The 14000-nt window shown below is 36.3% G+C and overlaps 1 protein-coding gene across 1 annotated transcript in view; it reads right to left on the bottom strand.

The window, feature by feature from the left end:
- Positions 1-306: 306 nt before the first annotated feature.
- LOC100544547 overlaps positions 307-14000 on the bottom strand; it is a 15375-nt gene continuing 1681 nt past the window's right edge. The window contains exons 2-8 of the mRNA XM_019614359.2: positions 13068-13229; positions 12888-12982; positions 12084-12149; positions 11456-11628; positions 7893-8035; positions 7640-7763; positions 307-1925 (exon numbers count right to left, since the gene is read on the bottom strand). Of these exons, the coding sequence (XP_019469904.1) occupies positions 1108-1925; positions 7640-7763; positions 7893-8035; positions 11456-11628; positions 12084-12149; positions 12888-12982; positions 13068-13229 (1581 nt within the window). The 3' untranslated portion in view covers positions 307-1107. The remainder of the gene's footprint in view (positions 1926-7639; positions 7764-7892; positions 8036-11455; positions 11629-12083; positions 12150-12887; positions 12983-13067; positions 13230-14000) is intronic.

Here is a 14000-nt window from a genome sequence, read left to right as displayed (position 1 = left end):
ACCAACAGATATGAATTTTCTAGTAGTACAGATTTTCAAAGTTATTTTTGTGTTATACTTTATAAACTTTACAGTTTGGTAAAGTTCAAGAAAAAACTTCAGAACAATACAACAACAAAAAATATCTAAGCTACTATTTTTTACCCCATGTGCCTTTTGCATCTAGAATAATGTAAATCTAACATGATTTTGTCATTCCCTTTAATAACTGTTCAAAACAACAAGAAAAAATAAAGTCTCAAAATGAAAAGAATGCTTTCAAGATATCATTCAGGCTAATAAAAATCAGATCTTGTGACGAAAGCATATATGAATTGATGTAAACCCTTCTACCAGTATCAGATAAAAAGAAAAGTCAAAAAAAACCTCATGTATTTTTAATACTGACAATATCATATATAGGGAAACAATCCAATTTAAACAAATCCTCCTATAGTTAACAATTATTAGCCATACCTTTCTGAGAGTAAATTTAATTAAATCGAAGTAACAAAAACATGCAATATTTTTGCTAAAATGATATTCAAACAGTCTGTTTCCACAATCCATGCTGATTACCTCTTTCCTGTCAATCTATTTATTGGTTTCACAATTACATTAATCAACGAACAAACTAAGAACAGGTAAGCTATTAGATTCATAAATGGTATGGCATACAGATTTTAAAAGTGCAACATCATTTTAGTTAAAAGTGTGGCATTAGGAATTTCCAGTGGTTAAAATAATTTATCAAAAATACATTATGCAGACAGATCGAGTGGACTGAAACATTCATTCATGGTGGGATCATTTGGAAATGGAGAAAGTCACTTGAACATTCTCGTCAAAGAAATTATTTTAGCTTACAGAGAATGTGCTACTGCATTAGAAAGTTAACACTGTTTCTTTCCATTAAAAAGCTGGAAATCTTGCTTTCCAGTGTGGAGAATCACTGTGAAAGTATGTATATGTACGTGTGAATAAAACACACACAGACAAATACTGAACTGGTCTTAATTTAGCTGCAAATTTTATCTACAGCGAACATGGAATGTCAGTTGTCATGATGACCTTTATTAGTCTGCTAATAATGAAAAGGAGAATGTATTTAATGATTTGCAACTTGATCTAACCCAAGGAGATTGGAGATGAGGCACTGCCTTCTATGTTTAGGACTTGTGAAGTTTCCTCTCTAAGACTCTGTTCTGTTTCTTTCAAAAACGTTCCTGTTTTCTGGGTACTGATGGATGAATCCCTAATGGATACATTTACAGCCTGATGAACAACAGGTTGATCAGACCTCACGGGAAGATACATTTGATCTCCAAATATGTCTCTCATAGCATCAGTGTCCTGATGAGTGTCTTTTTGAGGAATGCTGATGGGTTGTAGCATGAAGCCATGCCGGGACTCCAACTCTATCAAACCATTTCCACTAAAATCCATATCAAAACGGTCTGATTCTTTATCCTCCATCCATTTTTCAGCTTGATTATTTCTCCAGTGTGCGTCATTCAAACTACTTTTTTCAGGAATATCGTTGTTTAATTCAAGTTTTCTCTCCTGACTTAAATTCATGGTACTCAAAGCTAGGGATGCAAAGTCTGTTGGCACAATAAGCTCCAGTTCTTCTCCAGTCAGGCCGCTCGCCTCTTCTGCAGAAGACATTTCCACTGAAGTTGATGTAGATGATTCGTCTCCATCCCTGTTGCTTTGAGCAGTGTTAGCCTTGTCTGTTTTATTTTGCTGGTAGTAACTGTTCAGCAGTGCAAACATTCTATCTACATCCTTCAAGTAATTAGTCCAGTCAGCCAGACTAAGTCTATAGTTGTATCTGTGTTCATATATACTTTCATTCACTCTGTACAGGTCTTCCAGTCCTTGCCAGTTGATGTCACCAGTGAAATTGGGCAGGTTAGCCTTCCCATCCATCCCATAATTGTCCTCTGTTAAAAGAAAGAATACAGCCTAATGGTGAACATCAGCTTAAAGGTGCAAGTAAAACTTCCGCGTGCATTTCTCCTCCCATTTCCTTGAAAGCACCACTACGCATAGCATATGTATCTCAAACTGGAAGATGCTCCACATCTTCAGTCATCTTGCTAATGATTGTGGCCTCAGGTGAGTCACAGCTTCTGCAGAACACACAGCAGTGAAACCCCTGTTTTCTGCTTCATCCTTGGACTGAGTATAAAACAGGGCAGAATCTGCCCTAATGGTGCTCTGTGATGGCATTTAAAGATAGATCTTCCTTATGGTACTTCAAGGCATAAGACTTTCTTTAGTGCATGACTAATCTGTCTGCCTTTCCTAAACATTCCACCAAATGATGCAATGACCAAACAATGGTTGAGTATAATAGATGGGACTAATTCTGAAAGCCATTCCTGACAAGAACTTCAACACAGTCCATAGGAATTTGATGTAAAGCTTGAGATGTAAGTTCAGCAAAGCAACTAGCCAAGTATTATTTAATAAATTATAGTCTAAAGTAGTTTCTATACCTTGCAAGCATTCACTTTAATTTACATGGAGCGCAGAGAAGAAATAAAAACTGTAGAAGTTTGGTGCGAATTAAGTTATAGGACTTTACCACTCAGTAGGATATTGTTAAAATTTATATAGAATATCTCCTAATTTTTTTATTTTTTATTGAAATATCTAAGGTTTATCAGACAACGTATCTCAATAATGAGCAATGGAACAACTACAGTGACTCAGGTTATCAAATGTACTGTGAAATCCATTTTATACTGACAAGTTACACTGAATACAATTATTTCATATAATTCACAGCACATCCAAATATTTTCCCTAAAAAATAGCCTACAAGGAAAAAATAATTAGGTAATGCAGAAGGCATTCAGGGAAAGTGGCAGACCTGTCCTCACAAAAGATCTCATAGGCAATATTCAGCAATTAATTCACTGGGACAACTTATTCATTTTCTGAAAATTATACAGGCAAGTAGGCTAGAATAAGTAACTTGGAAGTGGAGGAGACTATAGTCCAATATGTGAACTGAGAACACATACTTATCTGTATATCAGATGCTTCAATTTAGAAAATTTTTGACATCTGTTAGTTTATTCATATTTTAACTTGCCCTTTATCATTCAAGTAAAGCAGTGTCTGTTATATTTTACAGTCTTTGCTTCTTTACTAGCTTGTGAATTCACAGTGAAAAAAATTCTCCAATATTCACTCCACCATATAAAAACTCATAAAAATAGTGTCCTGGTCAGAAAAAAAATCATGATGAGGGGCCTGATTCAGCTCCCATCAAAGTCAGACCACCTTCCTTACTTGGGAACACCTGAGCCTTTGCAAATATTATACAATGTAAAATGTAAATATTTTACTTTTTTAAAGCCAGTACAAAAAAGTAGTCATTCCAACAGAAGTATGTTCCTGTTTTATATCTTAGGCTGTCTTGGCAAACAGTTGGCAAATTCCCTACCACAGGAAACAACACATCCTTTTTTGGACCTGGTAGAGCAGCTATGGAAGAGGGCCTCACTTGGCATGGCCATGAGTGCCATACACATAAGTTAGATTATGAATAATTTGTTGCCTGAAACAACAACAACAACAATAATTCAATTTACAGAGGTTTCAAGAAATAAGTCTTACTGTAATAGTGATCAGAAGGATAAAAGGCTCTAGGAGTGAACACAGGAAAGAACGTACTTTTGAAGAATTTAATTAACTACCCTACAAATGCTACAAATCCTTGTTATTTGTATTTATAATTTCATATATCCCTATCTATCTATCTATCTATCTATCTATCTATCTATCTATCTATTTAATTTGCCAAATATGAACCTGTGTAGGAAAACAAACTTCCACAAGAACAGTCAGTGGTTAAAGTGGTTTGATATATTATGGTAGAAACTGAAACTGGAGCACTGCCATTTGATCAGTAACAAGTTTGTGTATGAACCAGGGCAGTGTGGGGCAAATCAGAAGCCAGGATGTTGGCTTTTGGCCCAGAAGAATCTCTGCTGCCAATTCAAGGGTGGCAGTGTGAACAGTGGGGACATTTTGGGGCTGGTGAGAAGGAGTTGCTGTTCCTCATGAGCCTCGTAGCAGGGTGTTGGTGCTGTGCTGCAGAGAAGTTAGATCAGCAAAGAGCTTGTTGCATTTCTACAAAATAGCTCAAAGACTGAGACCATCATACTGATTCTAATCTTTTCCCCCCTAAACATTGCATTTTTTCTGCTGTTTCAATTTCATTGCTGATGACTGAGGAGTTTCACAGCTGAGAAGGCACTGGAAATTGTTCCGTGAACTTCATGTCCATAAGATAAAAATAACTTGTTTAAACACATGGAAAAGAGGTAACTTGTATTCATACATGTTAAACAAGTAGGAAAGCTAAATCTTAAGGTCCTAGAGCTGACTGTATGTTGGTTGACTGTGCAAGTCATCTCACAGCTTAATTCCACAACTTAGCAGTAAGCATGATGTTTTCCACTGAAATCAAAGTATATAGGAAGGAATGGAGAGGAGAGAAAAGGTTTTCTCCTGTAAGAAATCTCATTACAAAAAGGTCTGAAACAGAAAAGTGGAGATGAGTTGCATTTGAGTAACAGCATGTCAGTAATTTCCTCTATCCATATTTGGGAATCACTCACCTATAACACAGATCCTAATGAGATAAAAAGTGTTGCTAACAGTTCATAATAAAACATTTTCAGATTTTTAAAAATCAAGTATTATCTAAACTTCATTGACCAATTATTATGCCTCAGAGTCCCATAATGGTATCTGTGGCTGTGTTATCCCCAAACCAATTCAAGATGTGGCTGCATTTCCTCCTAAACTAAAGGCAAGTAGATACAATCACCCCCGTGGTGACTTTGAAAATCCACAGACAAGGAGAAAAGAGGAGATTGTGATTCTTACATCCTGTAATTAACTACATATGCAGAGTCACGTTCTATCTGTTCAAGGACACAGGCGACACATTCTTCCCTGCAGAAGCTTTCTCCCTTTGTATTAAGCAAATGGCACTATACTGACTGTTTCCATACAGGTCTGTTGTCCCTGTGTTGTCCTTGCAAAACTTGTAATGCTGTACTAACTCACGACATTTTAAACTGGGAACAGATCTAAGTGGAGAATGGAGACTGATAAATACTTTTTGTTCATTTAAAAAAATGTTTTATAAAAAAAACATGAGCTTGAACCCAGACATCCTTGTGCACTGAGAAGCTGGCTGTCTGGAACAGAGAAATACTGCACAGAGCAATATCACTGGTGTCATACTATACTATTTATCCTAGTAGCATAACCTTTATTGACTTGGTCCTAGTAGTTAAAGCATTTTCATTAACACACTGCATAATGATATATAACTTAAAGATTAATTCTGGGTGCTCTATTTCATGCAATCCTACAATTAAAAAATACCATTTCTGTTATATCTGCAATTAAAATTGGAAATATTTACAAGAACATCTTCTAATGAAAGACTTCAAATCGTAATTACACGGATTACTCCCTATCGTTGCTGTAACCAGCTCCCATCAGGCTGTAATAAGCAATGTAAATCACTGGGATATGATCAAACAAAATCTTATCATTTTCTACATCCCCAAACTACACAAGTCACAAAATTGACTGCATGGAAAAAAAAGCTGATTAATTTGGACGTCTACAAAATGTTTAAGTCCATTATCTTAATTGTTTCCTGGCTGCTGGGAACAGTGACAAGGCTCTTCTCAGAAGACTGAAGAAAAGTTTTCCACAGACATCTGTACTCTTTAGGCCCAGTTTACACCTCAGGCATGCTATGTATATTAGGACCAACTCCACCAAAGCAGATGGAGATGAAAATGTATGACTGGTAAATAGGGAGGAGATATCAAGTCTAAATATGACAGCCCTCTAAACATTTTCCCCTTAACAAAAACACTGCTTGCTGAACAGCAAGTGCAGTACTGTTAAGTCCTGAGTCTCATGAGGCTTTTGCTTTATGACTGGTTTCTCCACCAGGAGGAGGAGCTAGCTGGGCTCAGCATGATAAATATGTAGGTAGTGTAAGTACACTTGTCTTGCTTACCTCAGGTTTGAGCATTAGAAATAAGACATCTCACCCACTGCCCTTCCTGAATTCAAATATTGCAACCTTTTAAGAATACTTGGTCACATGTGTCAGATCTGGTCTGAAAGCATTGTTCCCTCTGCCCAAAGGAGCCTTATCTCTATGCCTTGCTTACAGCGATCTGGATGCTGTGCATGTGCTGATCAAAATGAGCACTCTTTTGCTTAAAGCAATTTCTGTCAATATTTTCTAAAGCCAGTGAGAAGGTTTTACTTTACTTCTGTTGGTTTGATTAGGCTCCTTGCACACATACATTTCAGGAAGCTTTTTAAGCACAGTTGTTTTTCACTTAAAAAGCAGCTGTAAAGACTTCCTAAATAGAAACAGAAAGAAAAAAAATATGCAGCAACAGGAAAACAACCCAAAACAGTTTTTGTGTCATTTTTTCTGCATGAATATCTAAGAAATACAAGCATGGAATACGAGCCGTATGAAGTCTTGTTGTGACAATGAACTACGTTAAATGCAGAATGGTAGGTCTAAAAAACAATGGCCAAGTTCAGTGTAGTTAGAAAATGCATGCATCAGAAGATATTTTGTGTGCAAGATGGCAGGATACAGACATTAGTTGAAATGGACTGGAATCATGCAATTATTTGGAAAGAAGCTGCTGAGGAGAATAAAAAAGTGTGGATACCTGTGTGGATCATAGCTTCCTCCATCTTTATTTCCTGATATAGGAAAATACAAGAGTAACTTTTGTTAGTGTTTAGAACTTGTAAAACCATTCACAATGTAGTTTTCCATGCACAGCATCTAATTCCTAAAAAGAAACGTTCTGTGTTAAATAAAGACAGAGCTGCAGTCCAACAAAGATTTCCTGGAAGTTTTATATAAAAGAAATGAAAAACCACAGTTTTTCAAAAATAATAAAACCCCCAAATGATTAAAAAAGAGAAACATTCATAGCTGAAGAAAGAGACACAAAGATGCACAACATAAAATACATAGAAGGGAATATTCCTGTAAAAAAAAAATCACAGTATCAAATAACCAAATTTAAGTGCAGTGAATTCCAGACTTATGAAGTATAAACACCACCTATTCTTGTATTCAGAGACACTTGCAAAGAAATACTGCTTTCCTCATAAAAAAATAAACAAAGGGATAAACAGATGTTTAGTCTTGGTTGTGGTGTAGCGCCTGAGATTGTTCATACAGGTAGACAGCAATCAGAAATAATACAGGATTTAATACCTCATCTGCTACTGTTAGGTAAAACCTAACCAAGCATCCTCTGCAACAGAGAAAGGAGCTATGGCTCTGAAAAAAAGATCTGCATATGCTTTAACTGCTTAGTGCAAATAACATGATAGACTTGCCACAGAATTTCTGTCAACTGCTGCTTGTTGTCATTTTATGTCCAGAATAACTTGTGCAAACTTACAACAAAATTTTCTGGCCACGCAGTTATGTGGATTGGTGCATTTGGATCATTCCTCCTTATTAAGAGCAATACTTAAGAAAATCACACCTGAAGGATACAATTAAGGAGATGACAGTAACTAATAAAATGGAAATAAATACTCTTTTCTATTTTTCTAGTACCTGTTTCAAGTCCCTTAGGCCTCGGATTGCACTGCTTATAACCTTGACAACTTCGCAATTCCATTAACTGTACATGTAATTGATTTAAAATGCCTCTTTCCACTGTATGTACGGTGTTCGTCAGCTGAGAAAAAGAGAAATGGAGAGAAAAAATACTTAATAACAGAAATAATAACAATAATAATAAAACAACAGCAAAAGGCAACTAGAGAAACTTAGTCTGCAATATTTTGAAATAGGGAAAGGGATTTACCTGATAGGGATCAGTGTTCATATCAAAATATTCCAAGAAGCCAGTTGCAAACTCACAAAAGAGAAAATTGTGGGTGTCATTCACTGTTCGCAAACACCAGTAAGTGTTGTTATTTGAGCTTGTGCAAGCACAGAAAGATCCCACTGTAAGTAATGATAAAAGTCGTTAGTTTAAGTGAAAAATCACATGCTTGTTTCTTATTCACTTATGCTAGTGAAATTTCTATAAATCTTCATGTATTTATATTCTGGATTATTTAGAAGAATATCTCATATCTGAATAACATTAGATTCTCATCTAAAACAGGTCAAATGCTGCTAACATGCAAATTCATCATATAAATTTCTCAAATATATAGACAAATAGAGCAGAAGATAGTAAGTAACACAGTTACTGGGCATATTCTGTTCTATTTTACATATAGCTTTTGGGATTAAGCAGAATCCAGACCTTAAAAATGACAACATAAACCCTGATCCTTAAGATCCATATGAAATGAGACTCATTGGAACTGTGTGCTGTTTATAGGCGTACTATTATTGCCATCAGTGGCTAAAATGGTATCATTAGTAGAGCCTCTGAGATGCAAGTACAACAGATAATTACAAAGGAAGGTCAAATAATAAATGACGTATAGAAATGATACAACAGTCAAGAAAGGGTGAGGCACTGTACGGGAAGAAGGCAGGTGGGAGATTTGGTAGTTTAGGATTTATGACTCGAGGGAATGGCATGCAGTTGCAGCAGGGTGATGGTCCTAGTGAGTTCCTTCCAACATGGGCTATTCTACAGTTCTGTGATTGTTCTATGAAGAGATGGTTTAAAAACAGGGAACTTGTCTGGCACTTGAATGTAGGTATGATGGAAGAAGCAAGATGGGAAGGAAGACCAATGGATAAGTCTTATTTTAGGTAGTGGTTCTCTCCTACTGGCTTGAGTCTCTCAAATGTAGCTACTTAACAATTATGTATTTTGAACTACACTCCCTCATTTAATTTATTTGGTACATAAACAAGAGAGAAACTGAATCACTCAGTTAAATCTCTGCTCAAAAACAGCTCCAGGTAACGTATCTGGATTACATGTTATTATTTTGCAACTTGGGGAAGCCTAGAACAGAATTCCACTCCTAGATCCAGGTGTCACATATGAGGTAGATGTCATTAGAGAAAGTTAAGATCTTGTCAGTACACTCAAATGGAGTCTGGACAGCTCTTCTGCTGACCAAACGTAGACATGCAATTTAGGGTTATCACAGAATCACAGAATCACAGAATTGTAGGGGTTGGAAGGGACCTCTAGAGATCATCAAGACCAACCCCCCTGCCAAAGCAGGTTCCCTACACCAGGTCGCACAGGTAGGCGTCCAGGCGAGACTTGAATATCTCCAGAGAAGGAGACTCCACAACCTCCCTGGGCAGCCTGTTCCAGTGCTCCGTCACCCTCACCGTCAAGAAGTTCTTACGCACATTCGTGCGAAACTTCCTGTGCTGTGTGTTATATTGGAAAAATACAATCATTCAGTCTTCACATTACATATTTTGTGCAATATAAAGATTTAAAATATGGTAGCAGGTGAACTTCTTTTGTTTTCAATTAACTGAAGTTTAACCAAAAAAACTAGCTGGAGTCAACAGGTAGTTTCAAATGTGACTATTAGAAGATTAGTTTTAGTAGGGTACATTTAACAAGATGTCCAAGCCTTTTTCCAAAAACCTAATATTTTTATGATTGTTTATAATCTCATTCCGCCAGCAAAAAGAGATACCTCAGAAAGGTCTTAAAACAAACTGATAGCAAAGTTTTGCTTTAGAAGAATATCTTTTTAATTCCAATAATAACATATTAATAATGCGTTTGGTTTTTATTAAATTAGTCCTGTGACTTTCTGCAAGAGTGTTCATGTTTTAAATACATTTCACAAATTTAGTAGTAGTATTATCCCTTTTTATCCATGTAATCAGAATCAATACTTCAATTTGTTTTTGGTTATGAACTGTGTCAAAGGGACATTCTTTTACCCCATGACTGTTACTGGAGCACTGCCATTTGTACAGAAAGATAAGAACACTTTTCATAACTGTTTGCTACTCCACAGTTAAAAAGCAATACCTCAGTCTAATAGTTGTTTAAAACAAAAAACATGCATATAACTGCTGTAGGAACATTTTAAAATGTACAAAACATATTAGCAGAAGTTCTAGTGTTATCAAAACAAATTACTGAGTAAGAGAGAGCGTCTTTCTTGAAATGAATATGTCAAATTTTCTGCTTGGAGTCAGTTACGAAGTCTGCGCAGAAAGTAATGCCTCCTATGTTATTATGTTGGCCCATGTAAGAGGTGGATGTTGGTGTTATAGCAGTAGTGGCTGAACTCTCCCATCAGTATTCCATTACATTTTGTTGTTGTGCGACAGATGGCAGCAGAGGGGCAGTCTGACACAATGGCGTCTGACATGGAAGTGCGTGTGAAGCATAGGTGTGGAACTGAATTCCTCCAGGCGGAAAAAATGGCACCCACTGATACACACTGACACTTGCTGAACATTTATGAAGACCAAAAAGTGGATGTGAGCACAGTGAGGCAGTGGGTGGTGCATTTCAGCAGTAGCGACTGCAACAGTGGGTATCGTTGGTTCAAATTTTTACGAGCTTGGCATGGAGACTCTTGTTCTTTGCTGGTGAAAATGCATAGCTAATGATGGTGATTATATTGAAAAACAGTGTTTTGTAGATGAGAATTTGCTCTATGAATAGTGCTGTTTTGCCCTTTGTAGTTTTCACGGCAATAAATAAGATGCATTACTTTTGGAGTGGCCTAAGTATGTTGTAGCATAACATTCAATCTTTAAGCTTTTGAAAGCAAAGTTTTCCTTTTCATAGGAAATTTGGTTTGCAGAAACTTTAGAATGGTAGTGAAAGTCTCAATGTTTAAGTAAACTCAGCAATGTCATGTACACGGCCTTTGAGCTCTAACCTTGGTGAAACCAGACCATTCACAGAATTAATTCTGCACGAACCATCTAATGCTTACACACCAATTCTATCTCCTGCTGTCATAGCTACTTAATTCTGCTGATCCATCTGTGGGTTAGAATGTATAGTTTCATTCTATAGGCTTACAAAAATTTACATTGATACAAATAGGGGAAAGGTTTACCCTACTTGTGCTTTTTCCCACTTTGCAAGGCTGCAACTCACTTGGAATTCCTATGAAGTATTTGATCATCTGGACTGTCAAGACATGACAGGAACCTCATTGTCTAGAAATGAATCTCTACAAGCTATAAATCTCTTCAAAAGAGATTTTTAACAAGCCAACTCCCCTTTTCGCTTCTGCTGTTTTGCATAGAGCCTCTTGTAATAATTTCATATAAATATGTAACACAGAAATTACAAACATACTCAAGCGACGCTCTTCCTGAATACTTCAGAAAAAGTTCAGTGTCAGCACTGCTAACTGCTGTTCTTCCACATAATGACCTGATGGACTGCATGAGGAGAGAACTCTTGTACAACAGAGGAGAACCTAGTTCACATCTGATCGAAGAAGTAAGACTTACAGTTCCAGAAAGGAGCAGTTTGCCAGTGGTTGTTGTCATGGGTAAAACACGTCAGTCCAGGAAGGCTACACTCATCCCCTTTCTTCTGGCGCTTTTTCCCCTTCCTTTCCTTCTTCCTTCTGCGATTCTCTTTGAATAGCTGCAGTTTGCTGTCTACTTCCTGTGCTGCTTCTCTGTTCAGAAAGAGAGTTGGACATAGCTGATAGAACAGCTTCTATTTGGTTAACAACAGCAGCTTTTACCTCCATCTGACTTTTTTGAAGACTAGATGAAGAGAATATGCCCTTTCGGAAGCTGATCTTTCCAGCTCAGCTTTCACCCCAGCAATTATGACAATGTGTCTTCTTCAGCATCTATGAGAAATGATGCACTTTAGGTTTAACTGGGTCTCTTTAATGATTATCTAGTCAATCAATTTCTGAAATGATTGATTTCTTCCATTTCTAGTTTTTTTCCAATATTATTCATAAACTTTCACATATACGACCGGAAGTACTGAAGGTTTCTTGTTTGAACTTGCTTTATGTGACCTTTTGTTTCCTTCATGTCTTCCCTTCCCCCCAAGAACCCAAGCCATTCTTAATTTTTCTCCATGCTATCTGCGAGAGTGAGGATGATAAGAACTTACTTGAAGGGATGAAGATGGCTCTTGATTTTCTCTTGAGCCTTTACACCTTTCTCTTTGTTGTAGTAGCTACAGGGAAAAAAATTTAAAATTACAATCAGGAAACAATCCATTTTTAGAACAAAATTGAAACAGTAACAAAGCATCTTTGACATTTTCTTGTAACTACACAGAATGACTCATGATTTTCATTTCATTTAAAGAAGTTATATATGAGTGAATGAGCTACAGTAAAACTGTAGTTATGTTTAATATGTTAGTAGAATACAAACATATTTAATCTTAATATTTGTACACGCATCTTCTAAGAGTAGCTTCTACTCTTAAAAGTGATTTAACTAAAATTTGGATCTGGTAGTCCTCCATTTTCAGCATTCCTGAATTAAGATACGTACCCTGACACTTATATGTGTCTCCAGAAATAGGATAACTTTGATTTCTTCCCAGGCCAATAGAGAAATAAGTTCCATCCAGGAGAGATACAGAGCACAAATATTTACACTCCTATTATGAATCAGCTTCCTTCCTTCCCTGCTTTGGAGATGATATCTCAATAGGCTAACTCTAGTCATGAGTATCTACAGAACTTATAAATATCAGTAGCTCTTATATTCTTTGTTTCCCATCTCAGAAAAAGAAGAAAAAGCACACAAAAACCAAAAAACCCACAAAAAAAAAAAACCCAACCCCAACAAAACAAAACAAAAAACAAACAAACAAAAAGTCTCAAATTAAAACAGAAAACTTGAAAAATACATAACTTTATCAATCAGTGTAGCTGCGAACACTAAATGTCATCTCTCTTACCTCTGTTTAGTACAATCACATTCATCTGGTTTTCTTCTTTTTAGGTGCCCTCTAACTTCCCTCAAATTCTTGATTTTGTCCTGGAGAGCTTCAATCTGCAGAGATCATTGCTCAGTCAGATTTATTCTTTGAATAGGTAGCAGTGCAAAAACTACACTCAGGCTTTAAAGTATCTCTTACCTCCTTATCAATGTAAGCCTTGTGGTCCTTCCAGGCTCTGGCAGATTGGTACAGCTCCCTTTCACAGTGAATAGTGTCATTTGGAAGAATAAAACACCTGTAGGTACAAATTGGAAACAGAAGGTCATTGGTTTCCCAACTACCTACTCTTTTATTCTCTTTCTTCCATCATTTCTAATAATTTCTTTATAAATAACCTCTAGAATGTCTTCTCATGCTGACAATAGTATAATTAACTGCTTAAATCTATTTCTCTTCAAAATCCATCAATCCATTCCTCATCTATGTCACATGCTCTACACATGCTCTGTGCATGCTAAGCAAAAAAACTATGAGATTCTTAATCCAGTCAGAGATTAGACCATAATGGAATTAAAATCTATTCAGAATGAAAAGTCTTGTTAACAAAATGTACTCATTTAGCCACCAGCTCTGAGAAATATATCCCTTTTGTCCCATGAATGAGACCCATCATCTGAGTATGAAAAATAGTACAAATAGAATACAAATGTAATCAGTGAGTAAAGAAGATACATATAATTAATAAATAGAAGGATAACAAGGAACAAAGTTATAACAAAATGTTCAAAGATGTGGTAAAAAAAAAAAAGAATGTTCACATAATAAAGTGGTGTAATGACACAAAAATGCATATCAATGTTCGAAAAAATGATGCTATCAAGAAACAAAATAGCTGGAAGACCAAGGATGTGGAATGAGAATCCAACAGACAATAGGCTGGACTTCCAAAGTCTCTAAGCTGACAAACAGAACATCCATAAATATGGAAATATCCCTATCTTATAGACACAATCTTCCCTGGGCCCTGCTCCATCATAACCCTTCTTTAAATTTTTGAGAAAAGCAGAAGGATTTAAATGCTTATCTCTTCCCATCTTCTCCCACTATGATTGCTTTTTTTGTTTGTTTGTT

This window comes from Meleagris gallopavo, chromosome 3 (assembly GCF_000146605.3).
Source record: "Meleagris gallopavo isolate NT-WF06-2002-E0010 breed Aviagen turkey brand Nicholas breeding stock chromosome 3, Turkey_5.1, whole genome shotgun sequence".
In the NCBI taxonomy this organism is placed as follows: Eukaryota; Metazoa; Chordata; class Aves; order Galliformes; family Phasianidae; genus Meleagris; species Meleagris gallopavo.
The sequence above is the reverse complement of the archived record's forward strand: the minus strand, read 5'-3'. Positions and strand labels throughout refer to the sequence as shown.